The 24491-nt window shown below is 39.9% G+C and overlaps 3 protein-coding genes across 5 annotated transcripts in view; 1 reads left to right on the forward strand and 2 right to left on the reverse strand.

The window, feature by feature from the left end:
• LOC106932722 (uncharacterized) overlaps nt 1–12014 on the forward strand; it is a 28254-nt gene extending 16240 nt beyond the window's left edge. The window contains exons 6-17 of one of the 2 annotated variants that reach the window (XM_015011555.2): nt 332–488; nt 563–1675; nt 4448–4513; nt 6362–6596; nt 7495–7717; nt 7791–8000; nt 9003–9061; nt 9142–9386; nt 10626–10654; nt 10812–10986; nt 11212–11306; nt 11386–12014. In XM_015011555.2, coding sequence (XP_014867041.2) covers nt 332–488; nt 563–1675; nt 4448–4513; nt 6362–6596; nt 7495–7717; nt 7791–8000; nt 9003–9061; nt 9142–9386; nt 10626–10654; nt 10812–10986; nt 11212–11306; nt 11386–11493 — 2715 coding nt within the window. In that variant the 3' untranslated portion in view covers nt 11494–12014. The remainder of the gene's footprint in view (nt 1–331; nt 489–562; nt 1676–4447; nt 4514–6361; nt 6597–7494; nt 7718–7790; nt 8001–9002; nt 9062–9141; nt 9387–10625; nt 10655–10811; nt 10987–11211; nt 11307–11385) is intronic. The other variant, XM_088015391.1, reaches the window with a different exon arrangement.
• A 1757-nt stretch (nt 12015–13771) lies between these two features.
• Nucleotides 13772–15550, reverse strand: LOC148154288 (tripartite motif-containing protein 16-like). Of its 2 annotated transcripts, none has more exons than XM_088015393.1 (2): nt 14465–15550; nt 13772–14404 (listed from the first exon to the last, which is right to left on the reverse strand). In XM_088015393.1, exons 1-2 carry the CDS (start codon nt 15536–15538, stop codon nt 13772–13774), a joined length of 1707 nt encoding a protein of 568 aa, XP_087871519.1. In that variant the 5' UTR covers nt 15539–15550. The 2 variants fall into 2 exon arrangements, with proteins under 2 accessions (XP_087871519.1, XP_087871518.1); XM_088015392.1 differs by having other exon boundaries at nt 13772–14408; nt 14457–15550.
• Nucleotides 15551–18190: 2640 nt separating this feature from the next.
• LOC148154289 (E3 ubiquitin/ISG15 ligase TRIM25-like) lies at nt 18191–21618 on the reverse strand. The gene has a single exon (XM_088015938.1). It carries the CDS (start codon nt 21551–21553, stop codon nt 20963–20965), a length of 591 nt encoding a protein of 196 aa, XP_087872064.1. The 5' UTR covers nt 21554–21618; the 3' UTR covers nt 18191–20962.
• Nucleotides 21619–24491: the final 2873 nt, after the last annotated feature.

Raw genomic sequence — 24491 nt, forward strand, 5'->3', positions numbered from 1 at the left:
TTAACATCCAGAAACCACTTGCTGCATTCTTGTTGGTTATGCTTTTCAAAGGTGTCCGGTTGTATAATTCTGGATCTGTTTGCAGCCATTTTCACGTGTGAGTGTAAGCGTTAAGTTTGGGGGCGTGGCCAGCAGCAGCTTATTTGGATTTAAAGTGACAAGACACCCTAAAACAGCTCAAAATAGGCTGAACTGACCAGAATAAAATTTCGTTATCTAAGCTGATTTTGTGTAAAAATGTGATAAACAGGTTTTGTGTAGACCACAGATCTGTCCTAGCCTGTTCATGGAAGCGTTATAGGTCACCTTTAACCCTTGTTTCCTTCTTTAGCCGCCTCCTTCCTATGAGGAGGTGATCAGAGAGAAAACACAGGAGCAGGTTCTCCATCCTCCTGCCCCCTCCTCTTCCTCCTCACCTTCGGTTTGCAGAACCACCATCGCCACACAGACTGACCCAGGACCCGCCGCCGACCCTCAGGAGACTCGCGGTAAACCAGGCAGCTGATTGGAGGGATTTCTAGATTTGAATGTTTATTATTAAAGGAGTGTTTTCTGTTCTCAGATAGAAGATCAGCGAGGCCCCCCCGGCCGCCTCCTCCTTCCTGCACTTCCAGACCTCCGAATGCTGCTGATGTCATCATCACCTCCAGCCAGTCAACTGTTAGCTCCTCTGAGGCGGACAGCGTAGCGACCAACACACATCCTGAGCCTCTAACACACACCTCCACACACACGCAATGCTCCGACTTCCTCAGTGACCAGCAGTTGCCTTCGGCGTCAGCATTGCCTGACCCATCCCCAGATGTGCCCTTGGAGCGCCCCAGGCCACGCCCACGCACGAGGCTAGCTCGCCAGCCAATTAGCGACGAGGTTAAAGTTCAGACTTTGGTGAAGCTGCGTGACGACGGTTTGGCCACGTTAGCGGCGCGTACAGCCAGCGACGCCACCAACCCGGAGGGGAGCAACGGGAAGTACCTGCAGGAGCTGCTGGAGGCGTTCAGCTCCGACGACTGGGGCTTCCCCGATCACCGCAGCGACGACAGCGAGCGCAGCCAATCAGAGAGCGAGGACGGAGCGGAGGAAGAGGACATGGCGACTCTGAGAGCGAGGATACAAGCGTTCGAGCAGCAGGTCGCTGACGAGAGCTGTGGAGACTTGAATACGGGGAATGTTGAGGGTTTCGTTGTCACAAAAAGACCAGAGCCTCGACCTCGGCCCCGTCTCCAGGGGCAACCGGCCAAATCGACCCCACCTGTCGTCGCTCCAAAGCCCAAAAGCTTTTCACCTTCCCCCAAGCCCTCCAGCAAGGTATTCTGGGAAGACGAAGGTGTTGCTGTGGAATCAGGCAGCGTAGAAACGGCAGAGTTAAACCCTGAAGCTCCGTCTTCTGCAGAAGCATCAAAATCTGATCCAGGGTCAGACATCAAACCTTCACAAACCCCTGAAAAGCCCGCCACAACTCCAAAACCACAGACTGTTACAGAACCGCTCCCATCAAGCGCCCCGGTTCCGGCGCCCAGGCCGCCTCCACCCAAACTCACGTCCTCCATCAGCAGCGACTCCTTCGCCCTGAACCCAGGACCCCCAAAGAGGCCTCCGGTCGCCCCCAGAGCCAGCCTGGGCGCGCCGCCGCAGAGTGGAGGCGAAGCTACGCAGAACACTGTGACCCAAACTGGTGAGCTTTAGTCAGGTTACATCTCCATTCTGAACCACTTTTAACCAATTACAATTTTAATTAAAGTTAATTGCATGGTCTTTAATTTTTTCAAAGCTTCTTTAAAGTTTGTTTTTATTTTTACTTGATCATTTTCAAAGACCAGTATTTTCTTCTGTCTTCTCAACCCTTCAGGAATTTAAAAATACAAACCTGAATAATAAAGCAGAAACTCTTCTAGTTTTATCAACAACTACATGTTTTTAACCATTACTTTGGGATCTCAGTGTTTCGATGATGACACTTCACCTCTTTGACACTCTGTGAACAATCTGTGGTTTTCTCACTGAAGCCTCTGTTTAGTCTCCACATCAGGAGAGTCATTGTATTTTTTTATTGCATCTGAATGATCCAGTGATTCTGCAGCTCTGCTAATATTTTCAGCTACCGCTTCAGGTTTGTGTGTTGACTTTTCTTATTTCTTTTTTCCATTTCTTTTGCCCAGCAGCAATAGTGGATGAGCTCTAAAACTTGGTTAACTTGATGTGGTTGTGAAACTCTTCATGTCTGTTAGCAGATATTTGCTAATTTGCCTCTGGTTACTTTCCAAATATTTGCTAGAAGGAAGTGTTCTTCTTCCTGTTTACGCTCCCAGATAGCCTGAATTAGCAGCAGCTGCTGATAAGGAAGTTATTGACTCAACTCCTCAATGGCCTGCAGATGAGCTTCATATGAGATCAGTGTCACCACCACGGTTTACTCTGAAGTTGCTACAGTGCTGACATGCACAGTGGTTAAAAATGTATTTCCTTAACTTTAGACGATAATGGGTTTAAAAAAATTAGCCTTAGTTTCTCAAGTTCTGGTATTCTTTCTAAACTGGACATTTAATCAGAGGTCAGCAGAGCAAATAAAACTAAATAATAAAGCTCCTCTATTAGAGATCTTTACAACAATCACCAAATAAAATTGTTATTAAAATGAGCAGTATCATTGATGCTAACACACTAGCATCACATTTCTTGCTTCTTCTACATTGCTGCCTCAGCGTTCCTTCATGTCAAGTTTTAGTCCTCGATTGATGTGGCTCGTATCAAAACGCCACATTTACCATCATAGCGCAGTGACAGGCTGCTGCATCCTGGGTGCACAGAGGAGCGTCATCACATGCCCTTCCTCCCAGACTCAGTAACTATTACTACAAAGTCAATATGTTTTTACATCCCTGCTGGTATTTGCATAATAATCTGCTCTGTTTTACTTATTTTTTCTTTAACGTTTCTGCAATTATTGAACAGCAAGATAAACCTGAACTAAAAACATAAAATAAAAATATTTATCTATATTCTATGTAAGAATGCATAAATGTCTTCTGTCTTCCTAACTCAAGGGAAACTAATTTTATTGTCGACTTCATGCTCTACAATGTTGTTTTTGTTTCTCCTGGTTTCAGTCCAGACAAGGAGAACCTTTATTTATCTAGGGGTGATAATGGAGGGCTTGTTTTGGCGAACTCAACAGTCAGGAATTATAAACAGTTTGCAGGACATTATTAAATAATGCAGTAAAATATCTGGCATTCCTCTCGACAGCCTTATTGACCTCTATGATGTCACATCACTGACGAAAGCTACGACACTACAGGTCGAGTTTGAACCATCAAGATGAGAGAATGACGTCCTGTAGAACCGATAGACAGTCTGGAAGCAGACTAAGGGTTAGGTTACCCTTGTCTGTGCTTAAAGGTGGTTAATGAGGCTGTTGGGTTTTTTTTATGTGTGGACCTGCTGAGTGTGCAGCAACTTGCCCTTCAAGGACAGTAAAGTTTAACCAAACTTTACTAGTGAGGTTGCACAGAGTGGTGTGGTTGGAGTCAGTCTACAGTGAGCTGCGTACCTTATTGTTGCCGATCAATGCTGGTTTGGTCTATTTCTCTTTCTCTCTCATCACTACAGCTGAATAAGAAACGTTAATATTTCCAGTTAGCAGTCTTTATGCATTGCTGGGAGTCGTATTTGTTTTGTTTTTGATGTCATTTTTAAAAGGTTGCACAACCGAAAGTTGGCTTGCTTTAAGTTAATCAGAGAGACAACCTGGAGGAAGAAAGTGTCTCTGTGGCAACAGTTTTATTTTATTTTTTCCCACAAATAGCGCTGTGTAGCACGAACTGAAAGGTGAAAGTTTAAGCAGTTTGTGTCCAGGATGTGTGTGATCTGCAGAGATGTTAGCTGAAGATCTTCTGGTGAATCCTGATATCCTGATGCTGAGGTTGACATCAGAGTTGGAACAAAGCAGTGATGAAAGTAGTACAAACTGCCAGTACAGCAGCTGGTTACCATGGAGACCAAACTGAGGCTGAGAAGAGGCTTTGGTGAATAGAGTCACTGATTTCTTTTTGTGACGGTGTTTCTTCCCTCCCAGCTGCTGTTTGAACGTAATTGATATTATCCACAGAAGACAAATGCAGAGTCACTTTATTATACTTAAAATAATAATAATGAACAGTTAGAGCAAGTAAAAAAGATGTCTATTAAAGTAATCCCAAATCACCTTATTTTCTGTTGATAAACTGTTTAAATATGTCATTTATTTAGGTATTCATTTAGGTTTACTAATATTTAGGTCATTTACTCTCTATTTACCGCCAGCAGGTCCTGTGGAACCGTCCTAAACCCTATTTAGGGTCTATAGAACCAAGTGAACAGCTGATATGTAGCAGCAAAAACAAAAGTTGCTTTGGGGATCAGTTACACTTTAAATGATTTTCCATGTTGTGTTTATTTCCTTTTTCAGTGAAAGGAGGAAGTATCCGTTCCACCGTCAAACCGGCAGCACCGACTTCCCCTCGCAGAGGCAGCGGTGAGACTACAGGCCCTGCTGTGTGTCCGAGTTTCTTCGACACTGATCTGGATGTAGCTGCGGCACAATGGGCCGTTTGAGAGCTTAGAGACACAAATGCAGCTCATTTGTTTTGTGGCAGAAACATGCAAACATGTGGAGTAGTTTTATGTGCTAAGTGTTTGTATGTGACTATGTGCTTGGGTCCGGCTCAAAGAGGGAGGCCTGTGTGATGCAATCTAAACTTTGTGGGAGGAGAATGGGATGATTGTGTGAGAAGAAACAAGCCCCCACTGTTGTTGTGTGCTTGAAGTGTGTAGGAGTCTTGGTGTGTGTTGCTGGCTGAGTAACAGCAGTTTTATTGGCTCTTTAAGCTAGGCCGTCAACCAATAGATGCAGGCGGTTGGGGGCTTTTTGTTGATTATAGAAATAAAACCGCATCAGTACTTCTCATATGTCCAATCTCTCTAGTTTCATTCTGGATAATATGACTCTGAAGTTCTGCCAAAACTGTATTAACAGTATTGATTTGAGCCAAATGTTGCCTTTCTATCATCAAACCAGAGGAAACTTTTACGTTTGGTTTGACAACAAAGTCCAGCTAAACATAAAAGTTGCTTCAGTCTGCTCTGATTTACTGACAGAAAGGCAACATTTGGCTGAAATGATTAATTGTGATTAATCACGATTAACTGAATATGAAAAATAATCGTCAACTAGCTTAGCAATCTAGTAATTAACAACAAAGCCTTTCAGAGTTTTTGCTGACCATTTCCTCCCCTTAATGACCACAGAGTACTCCTCTGTTGACAGTGACCTGTCAGAAGAGGAGTCACTGTCTCCTCTGAGTCTACTCAAACAACAAAGTTTGAAACACTTTGTTGTTTCAAAACAAAGCGTTTTATTTTGAAACTGAGAGTTCACTGCCCTCCGATGACCTCCACAGTCTCAAGATCTCAAACCAATAATAGAACAACCTTTGAGATTTAGCAGGATGAGAGTCACATCATGAAAGTTCAGCCAACAAATCTGCAGAAACTACATCATTCTGTCATGGAGCAAAATATTAGGAATGTTCTATGAAGCTATTTCACAAAGAATTAAAGCAAAAATGGCGTCCAGCAACACAGCGAGCAACTAATAACCTGTGTTCCTGTGAACATCAGAACCTTTTCTCGACTCCATAGTAACTCAAGTTTATTTTGTTTACACAGTAACCAATTATGAAACAAGCAATAAACATGTCATTTTGTCAAATGCCAGCATAAAATCATCAAATATGTTCTTTCAGTTATTATTAATCAAATTGAGCTCCAAACAGGTGGTGTTGTTTTTTAAAACTTGATTTAAAGGAACTCAGTGTTTCAGCATATTTTCAGTTTTCTGGCAGCTTGTTAAAGTGAAATGGAGCCATTATTATTTTATCTGAACCATCTGCAGCTTCACACATGGCGATTATTTCTCATGATCAACTTGAAATGTTTTTTTTATTGGTTAAATGTCAGGATTTCATTAGCTATTAGCAGAAAACCATTATAACTGACAGAAATAAAGGCTGGAAAACACCAATCTGTTTAAATAATCTACATAAAGAGTTTCACCTGGTGACACAGTGAATTATATTCTGAATTATTGATGGATCTGTATAAACTGCATGCAACAGGTGCATGAGAATTTAAGGCCAGTAGAGGGCGCTAATGTCCTATCAGAGATGATTGTAGCAACACAGAAATTAAACTCAAAACAATATAATCACCACACTAACTGTAATGGAAGTAGCTACAGATCTACCTTTTTATGTACCAGATTTATTCATCTTAGGTTAATGTGATGAATAAATATAATGAATCACCTGTTTTCCTCCTGCAGCTCCTAGTCTGGCCCCCAAACCAACTGCAGTGCCACCGGCGCGTCCAGATCCAAACCCAGTCCCTCTGAAAGCTGCAGCGGTCAGTCCGGCTGCACCCACCAAGCCTCCAGGACCGCCGAAACCCCCGAGTCCGGCTCCGGCCCCCGCCATGAGGAAAGCCTCCGTTCCCCCGGCCAAAGCTGAAGCTAGCATCCCTGCTAACCCGGCGTCTGCTGGGCCGACTCTCCCTCAGCGGTAAGAAAGACCGAATAGTTGGGAGTAAACACTTTGGTTAAAAGCCTCATTCTGTTTGTGGATGGAGGCGACATTTTGTTAAGGTCATTTATCTAGAAAGTTTCTATTTCATCCAGATCTGTGTTTGAGGTCTAATATACCATTTAAATCAGTACTTCTACATAAAACCCAAAGACTGCAGGTTTGATGTTTCTGAGTGAATGAACTGAGAACATGGGATTATTAAAATAGTCAGCTAATTTAGTAATGAATTAATTGTTTACAGGAGTATATAGTCTCTAAAAAGAACAATTTGCTGGAAGAACAACACACTCAGAGAAGCACCGTAAAGAGAAGAACCATAATTAAGCCAAAGCTCCATCAAAGTCATGTACAGTTTGCATTTAAGATGAACATTTTTCTTTGTTTGTGAATATATTCTACCTAAATCTCCTCCAGTGGAAGATTTAGTTTCACCTGGTACAATCCTGTAAAACATATCCTGTTAAATGGCTTTTCGGTTAATTCAAAAATGATCAATTGATCATCCATGCGCCGTACTGATATTAAGTTGAGCAGAAACGGCTGAGCTTTTCACATAATGATGTTAGAAGAATTTTTTTTAGCTGCAGATGGATTGTTTCCTATTTCAGGCACAAAAAATGTCTATTTTCTTCTTTTAATATATTTATAATGTATAAAAAGATTGATTAATCATCAGAATTAAGCCTAATCAACAAGTAAAATAATCGGTAGTTGCATCAAGTGTGGCTGCTTCACTCCACCTGCAGAGAAATGTTTAATCTTATTGTCTCTGTTTTTATAATATTTTTTAAATCACCTTTTTGTCCTACAGGAGTAAAGACATAATCATAAGTTCAGACTGTTTCATTCATATTTTGTCCTTTTCTTTCCCAAGTCCACCAAGCGCTAAGCTCCTCCCTCTTCGTCCTCCACCAATCAAATCCGCCCCCAGCAGACCGCCTCCCCCTGCAATAAACTCCTCAACCAATCAGATCGCTGCTGCCAAAGCTGAGCAGTTTTCATCGGCCAATCAGATGCAGACTCAGAGGGTGTCAAAGAAAGGCCCGCCTCTGCCGCCTCGCCCCAAACCTGGACACCCTCTGTTCAGCAGCTACATGGTACTCTCACACAAACACTCGTAAAATCAGAATGAAACACAGAGTGTTGTAGTCATTTAAATGTGTTTTCCAGAAGCAGGAAGTCCTGATCGTTCTTGACGATCCAAACCCCGCTCCTGCCGAGTCGCAGCAGGCGGGTGAAGGGACGGATCAGAGCGGCGTTACGGCCGACACCAGCCCGTCTCAGTGTCTCCTGGACCTGGACACCCAGCCAGAGACGGTCCAACATCAAGATGGCGAGTCGAAAACGGCCATAGAAGACCTCAACCCGTCTGACTTCCAGGTACAGACAGATGGTATTTATTCCTGTTAAAAAGTGTAAATCCTGGAAGCTTATTGATTAAACATTTAAAGTTTTTACACAATTTCAACAAATCTTTGTCTCTCAGATGGTTAAAACCCAACACAGCTTCTGGACGTAGCTTTTGAGCTGAAAAATAACAGATTGACCCACTGGCTTGAAGCAGAGATTAGGGTTATAAACTTAAATTTTATATTTTAACAAAAATATAAAAACTGAGAATCAGTTTTTGTACAACATCCTGAAAACATCAAATAAAGAGGATGATTTTAAATATAAAGAAATAAATCATTCACTCCTTAAAGAGCCAAAGTTGTATAAGTTACACCACTAGGTGGCAGACTAACACGTCTAATACAACAATATGTCTGTGATGAACTTCATGACAGTTCAGTGCAGCAGGATAATCTCACAGTTGGTTGTAACTACCTACATTTACTTCAGTAACTTTGCATTTACTTGAGTAAAAATGTACTTAGGAGTATTTATACTATGCTGAACTTTTTACTTTCACTTGAGTAACTTTATTATGAAGTATTTCTGCTCTTAATTGAGTTCAGTTTCTGGATTTTCTGCCCACTGAATCAAACCAAAGATCAACCAGACACACACCTGCAGTTGTTGTTAGTTTTTTATTGTCATTATTGTCATTTTAAAATACCAAAATTTCCACTTAACTTTTTTAACCAAACCAGCAGGGAATCCATCATATTTACATGATATTTACATTTAAACCCATTTTTACTCTTTGGTGTTTGATTCAAACAGAGTCTGAGTTTCTTTTATAATTATAAACTTTTAAATGTATTTTTCTTGTTCTTACTGGTGAATTGTGCAAAACTTTTGTCAACATCTGTTGTATATAAATAAACTGACATTGACATGTAAACTAAAGCGTAACAAGCAGAACTAACTGGACTTTAACGAGGATGTTCAGTCAGTGTTGTCTGGGGTTTTCAAAGTTTTTCCTCTGTTTTTCTTCAGTCCATCCTGCCTGTCCAGCCTGCTGAGCTCAAAGAGCAGCCGGACCCTCCTGCTGTCAGGTCAGAGAGAAACAACGCTCACAAAACCACAAATTAAAGCTGAAAGCGGTAAAAACCAGACGTGCCGTCTGTCTCTGCAGCGGCCCGCGATGCGTCGCTCTGTTTGACTACGAGGGAGAGGATGACGACGAGCTCACCTTCTCTCAGGGCGACGTCATCGGCCTGCTGGAGCTGGTTGGCGAGGAGTGGGGCCGGGGCCAGATCCACGGCCGGACGGGAATATTCCCACTCAACTTCATGGAGGTGGTGGAGCCCCTCCCACAGCCGACGCCGGGAGAAACCTCTAAGCAGGAGGCGGCAGAGACCGGAGAAACGGAAAGCTCTGGTGAGACAAAGAAAGCTTTTAGCTTTACATCAGTGTTTAACTCTTTAATCGCTGGAATGAATGTTTACACTCATCTGAGTTAAGTTGGTAATTCGTGGCTCACACAGCAAGATTTTAATGCCGATTTTTGTTATGACTCGATTATTCAGATAGTCTCAAGAGATATTACTTCATTCTAAATAAAGAAGGCAAAGCAACCGTCATGGCACACTAGAAAGTTTTTCTATAGTTTTTTCTCAAATATAATCTACAAACTGTCACTATTGATTCTTCCTTGTCGGCCATATTTGTTTATGTTTGTAACTTACGTTTGATATCGAGAGATTTTGCGAGTGTTTGTGAAATTTCCCACCTGAAATCTCGCAAAATCAATTTGGCTAAAATTTGAACCGTTAGTGGTTTAAATTCACTAACAGAATGCTTTATCGCATTTTAGGCATTAAAACACTTGTTTTCTTTTTAAAAAAAGAAATGTAATTATTTATTTATGTTTATGTGTTAATATATTTCTAATATTGTACAAACAAGGTGAGTGGTTAAATGGAAAATGTGCAGAATGTGCCATTTTTCTTTATTCAGTTACTCACCAAATTGTAACCTAAGATTTTTTTATCGTCACATATTTGATCTTTTGTGTTTGGAAACATCGACTGACCATTTAAAAATCTTGCTGTGTGAACCAGACGTATAAGGAAGGAAATGTTAGACTGTGTGTTCAAAACTGGCAACAAAATGTCACTACACTAAAATCATATTTTATATTCTATGACTTGAAGGAAATAGAAACATTTCAGTTCATAAATAGAAACAGAGGATAAAGAAGCTCTTGTAATGCTTGTGTACTTTTGTGATTGAGCGATCAGGATTAGATAAGTAGCAGAGAGAGAGAGCAGCTAGCAATCATCAATTTGGACTTCGTGTTTCCTTCTAAGGTCAGTATCTGAATAACGCAGCACCAGACAGAAACATGTTTACATAGAAAACTACAATATTCCTGATGTAACTGAAGCCTCAGAGTGTAGAAACTGTAGAAGTTATTATACTTGACTCTTTTGGCACAATAACAGAGAATTGTTACTAATTGTATTCACTGTCTGCTAGTTTTTGAACATGTTATATAATTAAATATGGTTTTGTTATGAGCTTCGTGTTTTTTCTCTGCTTTAATTTTAATGTTTTTATACATTGTTTTGTCTTTAAATACAATATTTTCTAATTTTTTTGCATATTTTTCCTCAGCAACACTAAAACAACCATCAGATGTAAAGGTGAGTGTGTTTAGCTATATCTTCTATGTACATCACTTTGTTATTAAAACATATTTTTAATAATAAAATCTTATAAATGTTCTCCTGCAAAGCAGCATTGATTTTAGTCAGTGTATGAAATTATAAACGCTCTAAAACCGAGTCGTTTTGTAAACAGACGGACGAGTGGGTGGTGGCTCTGTTCGACTTCCCGGGTCAGACTGCAGAGGACTTGTCCTTCCAGAAGGGGGCGCTGATTCAAGTGACTGAGCATGTGGATGCAGAGTGGAGGAGAGGACGACTGGACGGGACGGAGGGACTTTTTCCTGCTGCTTTCACACAACCCAGTCAGGGTACGAGAATACACTCAGTTATAAAGCTGTTTAAGCAACTATAAGGGCTTTAAGTAATAAATAAAATAAAAATATAAGAATAAGATGAGTTTACAGATGCATTTTAAGCTCAATTTGTGAAAATTTAAGATGTTAGGCTGACATTTCATTGAGAAGAACTTTGTTTTTGTTGACGTTTTAAAAAGGCGACTTCTGTTTTATATCTACTTTATTTCATCTCATCAGCTCAGCCAATCACAGGCCAGGAGTCTTCAGCTAAAGGAACGGCTAAAGCTGTGTTTGATTTCACAGCAGAGAACGAGGATGAGCTCACACTGAAGGTACATGAAATTATGGGTTTTTATTAAATCCTCTGCTGGAATCAGTTTTGAAAGATTTATTTTGTTTTGTCTCCTGCAGGTCGGTGACGTCCTAACGCAGGTGGAGCCGGTTGATGAGCAGTGGATTCTGGGAGTAGTAGGCGGAAAACGTGGGATTGTGCCTAAAAACTACATTTCATTCCTCTGATGTTTAGCAGATTGTTGAACTTTTGACGACACCACAGGGATGTTTCCTGTGTTGTTTTTTATCTAGCATTTTTGGATGAAAACATGAATAAATCCATTCCAGTATTTCTATCTTATTTTACTTTTTATTGCCAGGCGGATATAAAAGGACCTGAATGAGCCTGGATAGTTTTTATTGTTTCTTAACTGGAGATGGAGGGAGTCTGTAATCTCAGATTTAGACATCTGAGATTAAAGGAAACGATTAGGCATTGATGGACTGTTGATAGTTTTATTATTTTGTTTCCTCTGGACTTGATCATTTCTTTTTTATTCTCCGTTTTTCCTGTCCAGTAGGAGAACTGGATCCGTCTTGAATTTTAACGCCATCATGGGATTTGATCACTGCTTCAAAGAGCCTTCTCTCTTTATTCTCTTTTTGCAGTTATGACCTGTCAGTAAATACAAAATATGCAATTTATTCACTTTAACTGAACTGTAAATTGATTGTGCTAAATAAAGCCTTTCGTTTCCTTTTTCCAACCATTTGTTGATTTAAATGAAGCATGAATGGAGCTGAATGAACTTTTCAGAGAATAGTTCTGACGGTAAGTGTCTGCAGGTAGGAGGGTTTTTTTCTGGCTCCTGGACTGTTTAAAATTATAAAAAGGATTTCAAAAGTTTTCTATGTGCTCCAAAGTCATATATCTCTACTATTTAAATAGTAGAGATATATGGCTCTACTATATATCTCTTTTAGTCATAGTTTTATGACTAAAATCAATTACCTTAGTTAAAATCGCCTCTCAAAACACTGGTGTTTGTCCATGTGTCTCTCAGGACGTCCTGTAGTTTGTCTCTGAGCTCTGACACAGCTTTTTCTCCTCAGTTTTTGTGGTTGAGTTGATAGAATTGTCATATTGTCTACATTTGTTTTAATAGAACATGGAATTTGAACTGAATTTGATTATGTGAACATAACAGTTCATGTAATTATGAGGTGGACACACCTTATGGACTTCTGGACTTTTTACATTTAAATGTAATGATTAACAGTGTTACTGTTTCCCTAAAGCTTACACGTATTACTGTTTGATGGTCAGTCCATCCCCAAGACAAAGTAAAATTCAGTTTGCAGATTTTTAACCTGGCAGAAAATAATATTTGTAAAGATTTTAAAGATTGTTAGTGTTTTAAAGAATTTTATCTGAAGTTGTTTTTAACCGTCTTTGTAATTTTTGTATTTGTTGTAGAATTGTGAGGGAAGAGATTAATTTAATACAATTTGGATGTTACTAGTGTAACAAAATATGGAGAAAGAGAAATACTGTTAATATATACTGGATGCACAATATTTCTCTTATGTTGAATAAACTTCAGTTTCTCCAACTCCCTCCAACAATAGCTAATTAAACTCTAAATGGAACATATTCATTTTAAATTCAGATTTGTATTTATTTATTTTTGTTTAAAACAGGCTGATTTTTTACTGTGAGTGCAGTACTAAACTTTGTCATAACTGTCTGACAAGTTTAAAACCAATCAACTTGACACTGACAGAAAGCAAAATGACTTTTATTTCTGGTTCAATATCTGATTACTACAAACGCAGTCATACAAAAACGTTCATTAATTTCTTTATGGAAACAACAATATAGTATAAGTTTTATTTTTTGTTCAAACAAATTTTGAAGAACAAAATCTAATATTTGGATAAATAAAAAAGCACCCAGATCAATAATAAGAAAAAAAAATCAGTTTTAAATTAACTAAAATACCAGTATGCAAGGTGTAATTCACCATTTAATCACATCAAATAAAACACACAACTTATAAAATTATACCTCATATTTCTGTGATAGGCATGGTTCTAAAACATAAATGACAGACAGTTCAAGATGTGTCACTGTGCTCATGCAATACCATAACAATGCCTTGCTGATTTAAAATTGAAAAGAAAAAACATAGATTTAATATGAACAACTTCAAGATGGAAATTTATTTCTGTGAAATATAATTAAAAACATATATTTGATTTTATTTACATTTGTACTTGCCACACCATTAATTCACAACCCCAATACTTTCATCTTCCAGAGTCAATATTTAACCAATTAACCAGGAATTGTTTGGAAAATTTGTCACAATCATTTGCTTGTAAAAGTTGTCAAGAAAAATGACAACTTTTAGCTTGTAATTCTAAAACTAGTTCCTGTTTACAATTTAATAAACTTCTCAACATTTGAAATGATCAGGTTTTAAGATAATTTAAACCAGAGCTGTAAACTGAGCTTCAGTTATTACTTTTTTAATTTAATGAACTCTGCACTGGTTCCTGTTGAACGTGAAAGCCAAATCCCAGCATGAAGCGGCTGAGTGAATGTGGTCTCTGCTGTGTGGATGAGAGTCATCTCAGACCCAGAGACGCTGTAGAAAGACAGAATTCCTGCTCTGTGATCTAGATACACTCCTATTCTGGAGGAACCGGGACCTGTGACATCGATATCCAGGTCATCACCATCACCATAATATTTATAAGAATCTGCCCAGCAACACAATGACCATGAGTTCTCATTCACACCAAAGGAACTCTCTTCTGTGTCCCCTGTTCTTTCTATATCCTTGTAAGCCACGGCTACTTCAACTGACCTTCCTCTCCACTCTACCTCAAAGTACCAACGTCCAGTAAGACGTGATTTACTCAGTACCTGCCACCTTCTAGTGAATCTGTCTTCGTGATCTTCATAATATTGGTTTTCATTGGTCATTGTTACTTTTCTGTTGCCTTGAGATAATTCCAGAAATTTGTGTGCTGTGTTTGGATTCAGTGTGATTTTCCTTGAATACTTTAAGAAGTCCTCTCTGGTCATTGGTTCAGATGGTTGTGGTAAAACATCTGGTTCAGTGGCTGTAGGTGAGGTGTTTTTTGATGTCTCTCTAAAGATGTCCTGTATTTTTTCTTCTGTCTTTGGTTGTGGTTCCGACAATAAAGCATCCACATTAGTGATTTTCAGTTTGATGTTTGTCCATGTGTCTCTCAGGACGTCCTGTAGTTTGTCTCTGAGCTCTGTCACAGCTGCTGTCACGTCCTCAAAGTGTCTCAGAGGACGGATGTTGATGCTGGATGAGTGTGTCGACTCCCTGAGTGCTGGCAGTGAGGGGTAGTTGAGGAGAAACTGGTTGTGATCCTCTGTGTGTGAGAGCTGCTCCAGCTCAGCGTCTTTCCTCTTCAGCTCAGTGATCTCCTGCTCCAGCTTCTCCTGAACATCTTTGACTCGACTCACTTCAGTTTCCTGCTGGGATCTGATCTGCTGCTTCACCTCAGAGCTTCTTTCCTGGAGGAGACAGATCAGCTCAGTGAAGATCTTCTCACTGTCCTCCACTGCTTTATCAGCAGAGACATTGATGGCCTCCACCTCCTGTTGAAGCAGCTTCACATCTTTCTCTTGGTCCTGGATTCTCTGATGGATTTGTTGTCGACTCTCCTGGAGCTTTTCCTTCTTCTCAGTCACTTCTGTTGCAACAGGGACTGTTTCATGGCCTTTATGTTCATCCATAGTGCAGAGATAACAGATACACTGCTGATCAGTACGACAGAAGATCTTCATCACCTCATCATGTTTAGAGCAGATGCTCTCCTGGAGATTCTTGGAGGGATTCACCAGTTTGTGTTTCTTCAGTCCAGGGACGTCATAGTGAGATTGGAGGTGATTCTCACAATAAGAAGCTGGACAAGATAAACAGGACTTGACAGCTTTCATCTTCCTCCCAGTGCAGAAATCACAGGCCACATCTTCTGGTCCAGCATAGCAGTGATCAACACGAGCCGGTTGTGGTCCAGTCTTCCTCACATCCTCCACCAACTCTGCTAGCATGGTGTTTTTCACCAGATCAGGTCTTGGTGTGAATTGCTGCCTGCACTGAGGGCAGCTGTAGATTCCTTTTTTGTCTTCATCATCCCAAAAGCTTCCAATACAGTACATGCAGTAGTTGTGTCCACAAGGGATGGTCACTGGATTCTTTAGCAGATCCAAGCAGATCGAACAGGAGAATTTAACAGAATCCATCTGATATCCTTGCTGTGCCGTTTCACCTGTCGTTGATAGTTACTGTTTTATAGGTTTTGTTTCATCCAAAGTCATAAAAGTGTTTCATAAGAGGCCAAACTCAACCTTTGGTCAGATGGAATTGGCTTTGTCAGCTCTTCTAGGATGGAGGGCAATTCAGGCTATTGAGTAAGGTGTAAATCCTAAGACACCTTGTTTGTTTTTTTTTTTGGACATACTATTTTTTTTTAAATAGTAGGCACATAGATACATATTGTATCTACTTTATTCCTTTTTTTTTTTTTTAAAGATAATGGCAGGTGGAGGCTATTGGGTGCAAAACCATAGCCTGAGAGAAACCGAAAAATCAAAGTCTTCAAAATTGTCTAAGCAGAGCTTGCTGTGCTTATTTGGTTGTTTTCTCCCATATAGGATCCATCCAAATGTTTTGTCTTTGTGGTGCCAGTCTGACTGATGTATTCTCCGCTACACCTTTACAAAAATGTAAGGTTCTAAATAAAAACAATTTAATCCTTAATAAAATTCCTGATGTATTGAAATGGCTCCCAATACAAGTTATAACTTAAGTTGCTTTATGTTTTTTTTAAAGCTTTTTTTTAGTTTTGTCATCTCCTGGGTGACGTAGAACTGAGAACAAACAAGTAGATAGAAATTAATATGTGGGAAGTATCATAATTTAACGCAACACTTAGCACCAGGGTTTATATAGAAAAATATTAAAATTTTATTGTGGTCTAAAAGGCATAACTTTCTGTTTTTTATGTTCTCAGCTCCCACACACAGGGGGATCTAAAAATCCATTCTTATTTTTTTCTTAGATGACTGATAGATTTATTTTGTTCTTTGTTTCTTTTGCCTTTTCATATTGATATTGTTGAAATGCAAATGTTGGAGGCTAGATGCCTGACCCACATACAGAAACACACCAGGGATACTTGGAAATCAGATAAAGGTAATTTATTATTCAAATGACAGAAAATTAGGTTCTTGACTACTGGTTGGAGAACCAGGCTTGCCAGGTCACTAGGGAGAGATGAAAGCAGAGATACAGGTCCTTCTCAAAAAATTAGCATATTGTGATAAAGTTCATTATTTTCCATAATGTAATGATAAAAATTAAACTGTCATATTTTAGATTCATTGCACATCAACTGAAATATTTCAGGTCTTTTATTGTTTTAATACTGATGATTTTGGCATACAGCTCATGAAAACCCAAAATTCCTATCAAAACATTAGCATATCATGAAAAGGTTCTCTGAACAGCAATTAATCTCATCATCTGAATCAACAAAGTAACTCTAAACACCTGCAAAAGATTTCTGAGGCTTTTAAAAAAACTCCTAGCCTGGTTCATTACTCAAAACCGCAATCATGGGTCAGACTGCTGACCTGACTGCTGTCCAGAAGGCCATCATTGACACCCTCAAGCAAGAGGATAAGACACAGAAAGAAATTTCTGAACGAATGGCTGTTCCCAGAGTGCTGTATCAAGGCACCTCAGTGGGAAGTCTGTGTGGCAGAAAACGCTGCACAACGAGAAGAGGTGACCGGACCCTGAGGAAGACTGTGGAGAAGAGCCGATTCCAGACCTTGGGGGAAGCAGTGGACTGAGTCTGGAGTAGAAACATCCAAAGCCACCGTGCACAGGCGTGTGTAGGAAATGGGCTACAGGTCCCTCATTCCCCAGGTCACGCCACTTTTGAACCAGAAACAGCAGCAGAAGCGCCTGATCTGGGCTATAGAGAAGCAGCACTTTGGACCACTGTTGTTCAGTGGTCCAAAGTACTTTTTTCGGATGAAAGCAAACTTTGCATGTCATTCGGAAATCAAAGTGCCAGACTCTGGAGGAAGACTGGGGAGAAGGAAATGCCAAAATGCCAGAAGTCCAGTGTCAAGTACCCACAGTCAGTGGTGGTCTGGGTGCCATGTCAGCTGCTGGTGTTGGTCCAGTGGTTTAACAAGGCCAGGGTCAATGCAGCAGCTATCAGGAGATTTTGGAGCACTTCATGCTTCCATCTGCTGAAAAGTTTTATGGAGATGAAGATTTAATTTTTCAGCACCACCTGGCACCTGCTCACAGTGCCAAAACCACTGGTATTACTGACCATGGTGTTACTGTTGGCCTGCCAACTCTCCTGACCTGAATCCCATAGAGAATCTGTGGGATATTGTGAAGAGAAAGTTGAGACTCAAGACCCAACACTCTGAGTGAGCTTAAGGCTCAGAGAGGTTCAGGGTACCCAGATAGGTTAACACTCAGGCGCTGAAGTCCTGGCAGACTGCTCCTCTTGTACTCAATGCTGGTGGCAGCAAATAAGTTGCAGGTGCGTGAAGGTCCAGGAGTCAGGCCTGCTCTCCAGGTAATTGTGGTCTCCAGGCTCCATCTGGTGGACAACTAAAAGAAAGCAGCAGACAAAAGTCCCCAAAACCCCAGTTCCCAACACAAACATTTATTCAATTTTTTTTTTTTTTTTTGGGGGGGGCCCTCCTGACCCTCCCCCCCCATGATTTGGAACTTAGAAGGGCTTATAAATAGTGCAACAGTGACATTTCTTCTTATTGTTAACTGAGTAGCCAGTACCAGATGTGACCTTATCCCAAATTCCTCAAAACAAACTTGTAATTTTCAAAAGTTAAAGCAAAGCTCCCTTTATATTTGGTTTTTACAGTTTTTTTATTAATTTTCAAATCAACTCTTTTCAGTTTCCTAATTACATGTCCACACCATTCACTGTCAGCATCTTAGTTTTATTTGTGTTCTAAACACAGTTTAATAGATGTGATGTTATTATAACATGTTTCAAATCAATCAACAAAGCACTGACAGAAACCAAACTGATTATCATAATTTTGGGAAAGTATCTGATGACTACAAACAGAAAAATACAGAAAAAAAAACAATTTAATCCATTATTAAATCAACAATTAGGTAATAAATCAAATATAGATCAAACAAGAACACCATAAAGAATAAATTCACTCATATTTCCTTACAAAAATAACAGCAGGTTTAAAAGCTCCATTACTATTATTGCTATTATTATTGCACAGCAATATACAATCACCGGCCACTTTATTAGGTATACCTGTCCAACTGCTCATTAATGCAAATGTCAAATCAGACATTTGCATTAATGTCTGATTTGACATTTGCATATATGGTTAAATCCATATATGGTTATATGGATTTAACCATATAGTCACGGCCAAGACGTTATGCTGCAGTTCAAGCCGAGCATCAGAACAACAGAAACTGGAGAATAGAAGATTGGAAAAACATTGCCTGGTTTGATGAGTCTGGATTTCTGCTGTGACATGCGGATGGAAGGGCCAGAATTGTGCGTCGACAACATGAAAGCATCCATCCTGGATCCATCCTGCCTGGTATCAACGGTTCAGCCTGGTGGTGGTGCAGTGGTGGGGGGATATTTTTTTGTGTCAATGCCACAGCCCACCTGAGTTGGCAAATCATATCCGACTGGATTCTTCAACATGACAATCAGTTCATTGAACTCGACTGGCCTCCACAGTCCCCAGATCTCAATCCAATAGAAACATTTGGAATTTCCCTGGAATGGGAGATTCGCATCATGGATGTACAACCGATAAATCTGCAGCAACTGCGTGATGCTATCATGTCAATATGGACCAGACTCTCTGAGGAATGTTTCCAGTTCTTTGTTGAATCTCTACCACAAAGGATTAAGGCAGTTCTGAAGCCAAAAGGGAGGCCAACCCAGTACTAGCAAGGTGTACCTAATAAAGTAGCTGGTGAGAATACAGTATACTTCAACCTCTGATTAGATGTCATTCATTATTAAAATATACAATACCTGTAAAATGAAATTTACATACTGTATAAGAACAATGTCCTGTAAGTTGAGCTTGAAAACAAATACAAAAAAGCTGCAAAAGCTTTATAATATAACTTTATACCTCATTGGCTGTGATATATAATTAAGTCTGATATGTAGCCTTATCGATAGATGTATTTCCTGCAGTATTAATTTACACCACCAGTATTTTGTTATTCAATATTTTAAACCGTACATGTGTTTTTGAGTATATCATGATTCTCTGCTTTAAAATTCACCCATAAATTTGCTGTCTTTTAGCTTGTAATAAAAGTAGTTCCTTTGACATCTTGATAAACTTCTCAGCGTGTGAAATTTTTACATTTTAGTATAAGTTGGCATACTTATCAGGATGTGAATAAACCAGAGCTATAAACTGAGCTACTCTGCTTCAGTTATTACTCTATTTTAATTTCATGATCTCTGCAGTGTTTCCTTTCTTATGTGAAAGCCAAATCCCAGCATACAGAGGCTGAGTGAATGTGGTCTGGACTCTGTGGAGGAGAGTCATGGTGGAACCAGAGACGCTGTAGAAAGACAGAATACCTGCTCTGTGATCCAGGTACACTCCTATTCTGGAGGAAACTGGACCTGTGATCGGGATATCAACTTTATTGCCATCACTGTAAAATGTATAATTTGTTTCTTGGCAACACAATGCCCATGACTTTGCATTCCTTCCAAAGGAACTCTCTTCTGTGTCCCCTACTCTTTCTATATCCTTGTAAGCCACGGCTACTTCGACAGACTTTCCTCTCCACTCTACCTCAAAGTACCAACGTTCAATCAGGCGTGATTTACTCAGTACCTGCCACCTTCTAGTGAATCTGTCTTCATGATCTTCGTAAGTTTGGATTGTATTGGTCATTGTTACTTTTCTGTTGCTGTCAGATAATTCTAGGTGTTTGTGTGCTGTGTTTGGATTCAGTGTGACTTTCCGTGAATACTGTAAGAAGTCCTCTCTGGTCATTGGTTCTGATGGTTGTGGTAAAACATCTGGTTCAGTGGCTGTAGGTGAGGACATCATCTCTGTGGTGTCCTGTAATTTATCTTTTGTCTCTGGTCCTGGTTCCGACAGTAGCGCATCCTCCTCAATGACTGCCAGTGAGACGTTTGTCCATGTGTCTCTCAGGACATCCTGTAGTTTGTCCCTGAGCTCTGACACAGCTGCTGTCACGTCCTCAAAGTGTCTCAGAGGACGGATGTTGATGCTGGATGAGTGTGTCGACTCCCTGAGTGCTGGCAGTGAGGGGTAGTTGAGGAGAAACTGGTTGTGATCCTCTGTGTGTGAGAGCTGCTCCAGCTCAGCGTCTTTCCTCTTCAGCTCAGTGATCTCCTGCTCCAGCTTCTCCTGAACATCTTTGGCTCGACTCACTTCAGTTTCCTGCTGGGATCTGATCTGCTGCTTCACCTCAGAGCTTCTTTCCTGGAGGAGACGGATCATCTCAGTGAAGATCTTCTCACTGTCCTCCACTGCTTTATCAGCAGAGACATTGATGGCCTCCACCTCCTGTTGAAGCAGCTTCACATCTTTCTCTTGGTCCTGGATTCTCTGATGGATTTGTTGTCAACTCTCCTGGAGCTTCTTCTGCTTCTCAGTCACTTCTGCTGCAGCTGGGACGGTTTCATGGCCTTTATGTTCATCCATAGTGCAGAGATAACAGATACACTGCTGATCAGTACGACAGAAGATCTTCATCACCTCATCATGACGAGAGCAGATGTTGTTCTGGAGGTTCTTGGAGGGATCCACCAGTTTATGTTTTTGCAGTCCGGGGATATCATAGTGAGGTTGGACGTGATTCTTACAATAAGAAACCAAACAGACCAGACATGACTTGACAGCTTTCATCTTCCTCCCAGTACAGAATTCACAGGCCACATCTTCAGGTCCAGCAAAGTAGTGATCAGCTGGAGTAGCTTGGAATCCATTCTTCTTCAGATCCTCCACCAACTCTGCTAGCATGGTGTTTTTCACTAGGACAGGCCTTGGTGTAAATGGCTGTCTACACTGAGGACAGCTGTGGATTCCTTTTTTGTCCTCATCATCCCAAAAGCTTCCAATACAGTTCATGCAGTAGTTGTGTCCACAAGAAATCGTCACTGGGTTTTTCAGTAGATCCAAGCAGATGGAACAGGAGAATTTCACAGAATCCATTTGATATTTTTGATTTGCCAATTGATCTCCGGTGAAGAGTCACTGTGTGTTAGCTTTTGTTTCCTCCGAAACAAATAATCTTCTCTGCATCAGGTCTGTTAGGTTTCATTTCTGTGAAAGGGGAGTTACCATATACTTTTCAGTCGGAACAAAAGAAGGAATGCTGACTGGAATGCTTTTATTCTTACTGGAATAAAAGCTCCTCCCTTTTCTCAGAGGGAGGTGTCTGTTGGGTTCAAATTGTTAAATCCAGTTTAAAAATATCAACAATTTCCATTTTGCACCATTGAAACTTTCTTCCACCTTTCAATATCCCATGTTTGTTGCTTTCGTGCAAACTCCAGGAGGGCCACTTTGTGCTGTTAAAGGAGACAAGGCCTTTGAAGACTTTTTGTTCTTAAAACTCTTCTCTTGCAGATGCAATCTGATGGTTATGCCAATTGGATCTACTAGATCAGGGCCAGTAAAATGTTTTAGGTTCTATCACTTAACTTTATTGTTCCATAACCTTTCAGATTTTCTAAGAAGTTTAAAATGACATTCTTACTGTTACTTCATTGTGCTATAAAATATGTGGCTGGATAATACATAATACTGCCACATTAAAATTTTCATCAGTATTTCTTTAGCTTCATGTTGCATAACCATATTCAGTATTTTCCTGTCCTGCTTTATTTCATATAAAAAATAAGATTTTACAACACAGCAAAGCAGTGCTGTAAACACAGCAGAGTAGTCCTCAGTATGAAGGTCTGTCTGCAATGAATGCCAGAATGCCTTTATTGTCATTGACTCTAGGGCAGATGGAAAATGAATGGCTTTGGCCTGACCTAAAACAACTTTTGCTACCTGAAATGCTCCATCTGAGTCAACCTTGGATGGCTCACTGGAACGTCTCAATGGTAATCCCAGTCATCCATTTTAGTATGGTGATTCCCACCAAACTCGGCTAGCAACTTCTTCAGGGTCGATTCCATCCTGCCAACGAGCTCGAAGTTCTGCAGCTGGCCTGCAACTCTCTGCAAGAATTGTGTTCTGCTTGCATCTGTGCTTGCATAACATGAATCTGAGCATTTACCTCTCTGGCTTTCTTCACACTGGCCAGGCAGCTTGACAACGGCCAAAACAGCTGCCGACATCTTCTGAATTTCATGGTATGCAAGGTAACTGCCAACTCCAAAAAGCAGAAATCCCATCATCAAAAATTTTATTATTTACACTTCTTTAACATCCTTGACCGACAATATGAACAGACATATTGTCTGAGCTCTGACATTTCATGTCTCTCACCCCAGGCATATACAGTGTCCCGTCAAGGCAAAAGGGTTCTCCTTTGTCCAGTCATTATTTGAGAAAATGTTATCAATTGCGTTGAGAGACCAGCCGACCAGATACATAATTTGCAATTTGGAGGATGTGCAAAGAGAGGCTCCAACTAAGACGGCACAGAACACAGAGCAAAAGCATTGCATATGGCAGGGCAAGTGTCCGCCGTTACTGAGAAACAAGGATAGTAACTGGGTCCTTCAGTAGATCCAAACAGATGAAACAGGAGACCTTTGACATATTCATACATTTTCCTTACAGTGTTCTTTCACATCAACATCAAAACTTGGATTTTAAGCAAACAGGTGCATCCCACAGAAAACAAAACCCAATTTTTTTTCCTTGCATTCACTCACTGACTTTTCAGCTTTTTCAATTTACATCACACTTATTCTGACCTTATGTCTTTGAAGGGAAGGAACCTTAAATATGTTCTCAGACTGTTTGGTTCTTTTGTTTTGTTTTCAATGAAAGGAGTGTCGCATTCCTGGTCAAAGAGGAACAGCCTACAGAATTAGCATTGGTTCCACCTTAATTTGTAATCCCAGATTATTCTATTGTTTTTTGTTCATATATAGTATGTTTCTGTCCTTAAGTCAGAGTAAAGGCCTTTCAATGTATCTTTTCTGTTTTAGGAATCAAACAAATGAAAACATTTACCATGCTGAAAATTTAAGTACTAATGTCTTTAACCTGATAAACTGGTTTTGTGTCAGTATGCGGGACAGATAACTCGCTGTAAAACATCCTCTGTGTTACTAATGTTCTGTTTAATTTTCACGTCTTTGATATGTTTTAGTGAATTAATGCATTTTATTGGAATTCAGCTGATTTCAAGAGTTGGACAATTCTTCACACCCTGTGTGTGCAGACAGCTTAGCAGATACATGTAGCTTAGTGGGACCTTTAAGCAGCTGAAAGAAATGTTGTGTAACTCACCAATGGAGGAACTGGAAGAGGTGAGGTTGTGGTCCTTCTACAAAGGTTTTCTGTTCTTGGCACAGATATGGTATAACTTTTCAAAAGATTTTGTTTTATTGTGTATTAGGGGAAGTAGGTTATGCAAGGATGAGTTTGCATGTTTGGGTGTTTGTATGTGACTGAGCAAAGCTGAGGCCGTGTGAAATAAACCCAACAAACCTACAAGCTGTCTCAAACATCTTTATTCAAGATTAGCTTACCATCAGTTATTGAAATCAGAACGATCACATTTTATAAACACTCTGAATATTCTTAAAGGTTCTCTGCCTGTATTTAATCATGAACATGTGGATTAATTAAAAACAACGCTTCGAAGTCTTATAGAATGGTTAATATCGTTTGCAGTAGTCAGTAGCTATAATTACGAGAGACATGAAATGATCATCAATAAACAGAAAAAAATAATAGAAGTCGTGGTTCTGTGAAAATATTGAACCAGCATTTATTGAAGGTATCAGTTTTGTTAAGCACAGTAATGTTTCCACACCCAAACACATGGACAAATATATTTGTTTGTTCTGTTACTTTATGAGCTTCTGTTTTTACTGACAATTAATGAGAATTAATTCCTATCATATCTACTGATTCAAAATCAAACTTTAGAAAGACAGGCAGAAAATAATACATTTTA

The sequence above is a fragment of the Poecilia mexicana genome, unplaced genomic scaffold (assembly GCF_051168715.1).
Source record: "Poecilia mexicana isolate PSO_F unplaced genomic scaffold, ASM5116871v1 scaffold_18, whole genome shotgun sequence".
NCBI lineage: Eukaryota > Metazoa > Chordata > Actinopteri > Cyprinodontiformes > Poeciliidae > Poecilia > Poecilia mexicana.

What these genes read in the sequence shown, in the direction of transcription:
- LOC148154289 (XM_088015938.1), bottom strand. Translation starts at nt 21,553, where the DNA reads ATGGATTCTGTGAAATTCTCCTGTTCCATCTGCTTGGATCTACTGAAA.
- LOC148154288 (XM_088015392.1), bottom strand. Translation starts at nt 15,538, where the DNA reads ATGGATTCTGTTAAATTCTCCTGTTCGATCTGCTTGGATCTGCTAAAG. An exon ending in ACTAATGTGGATGCTTTATT is followed by an intron (nt 14,409 to 14,456) that starts GTCGGAACCACA and finishes GGACATCTTTAG; the next exon opens with AGAGACATCAAAAAACACCT.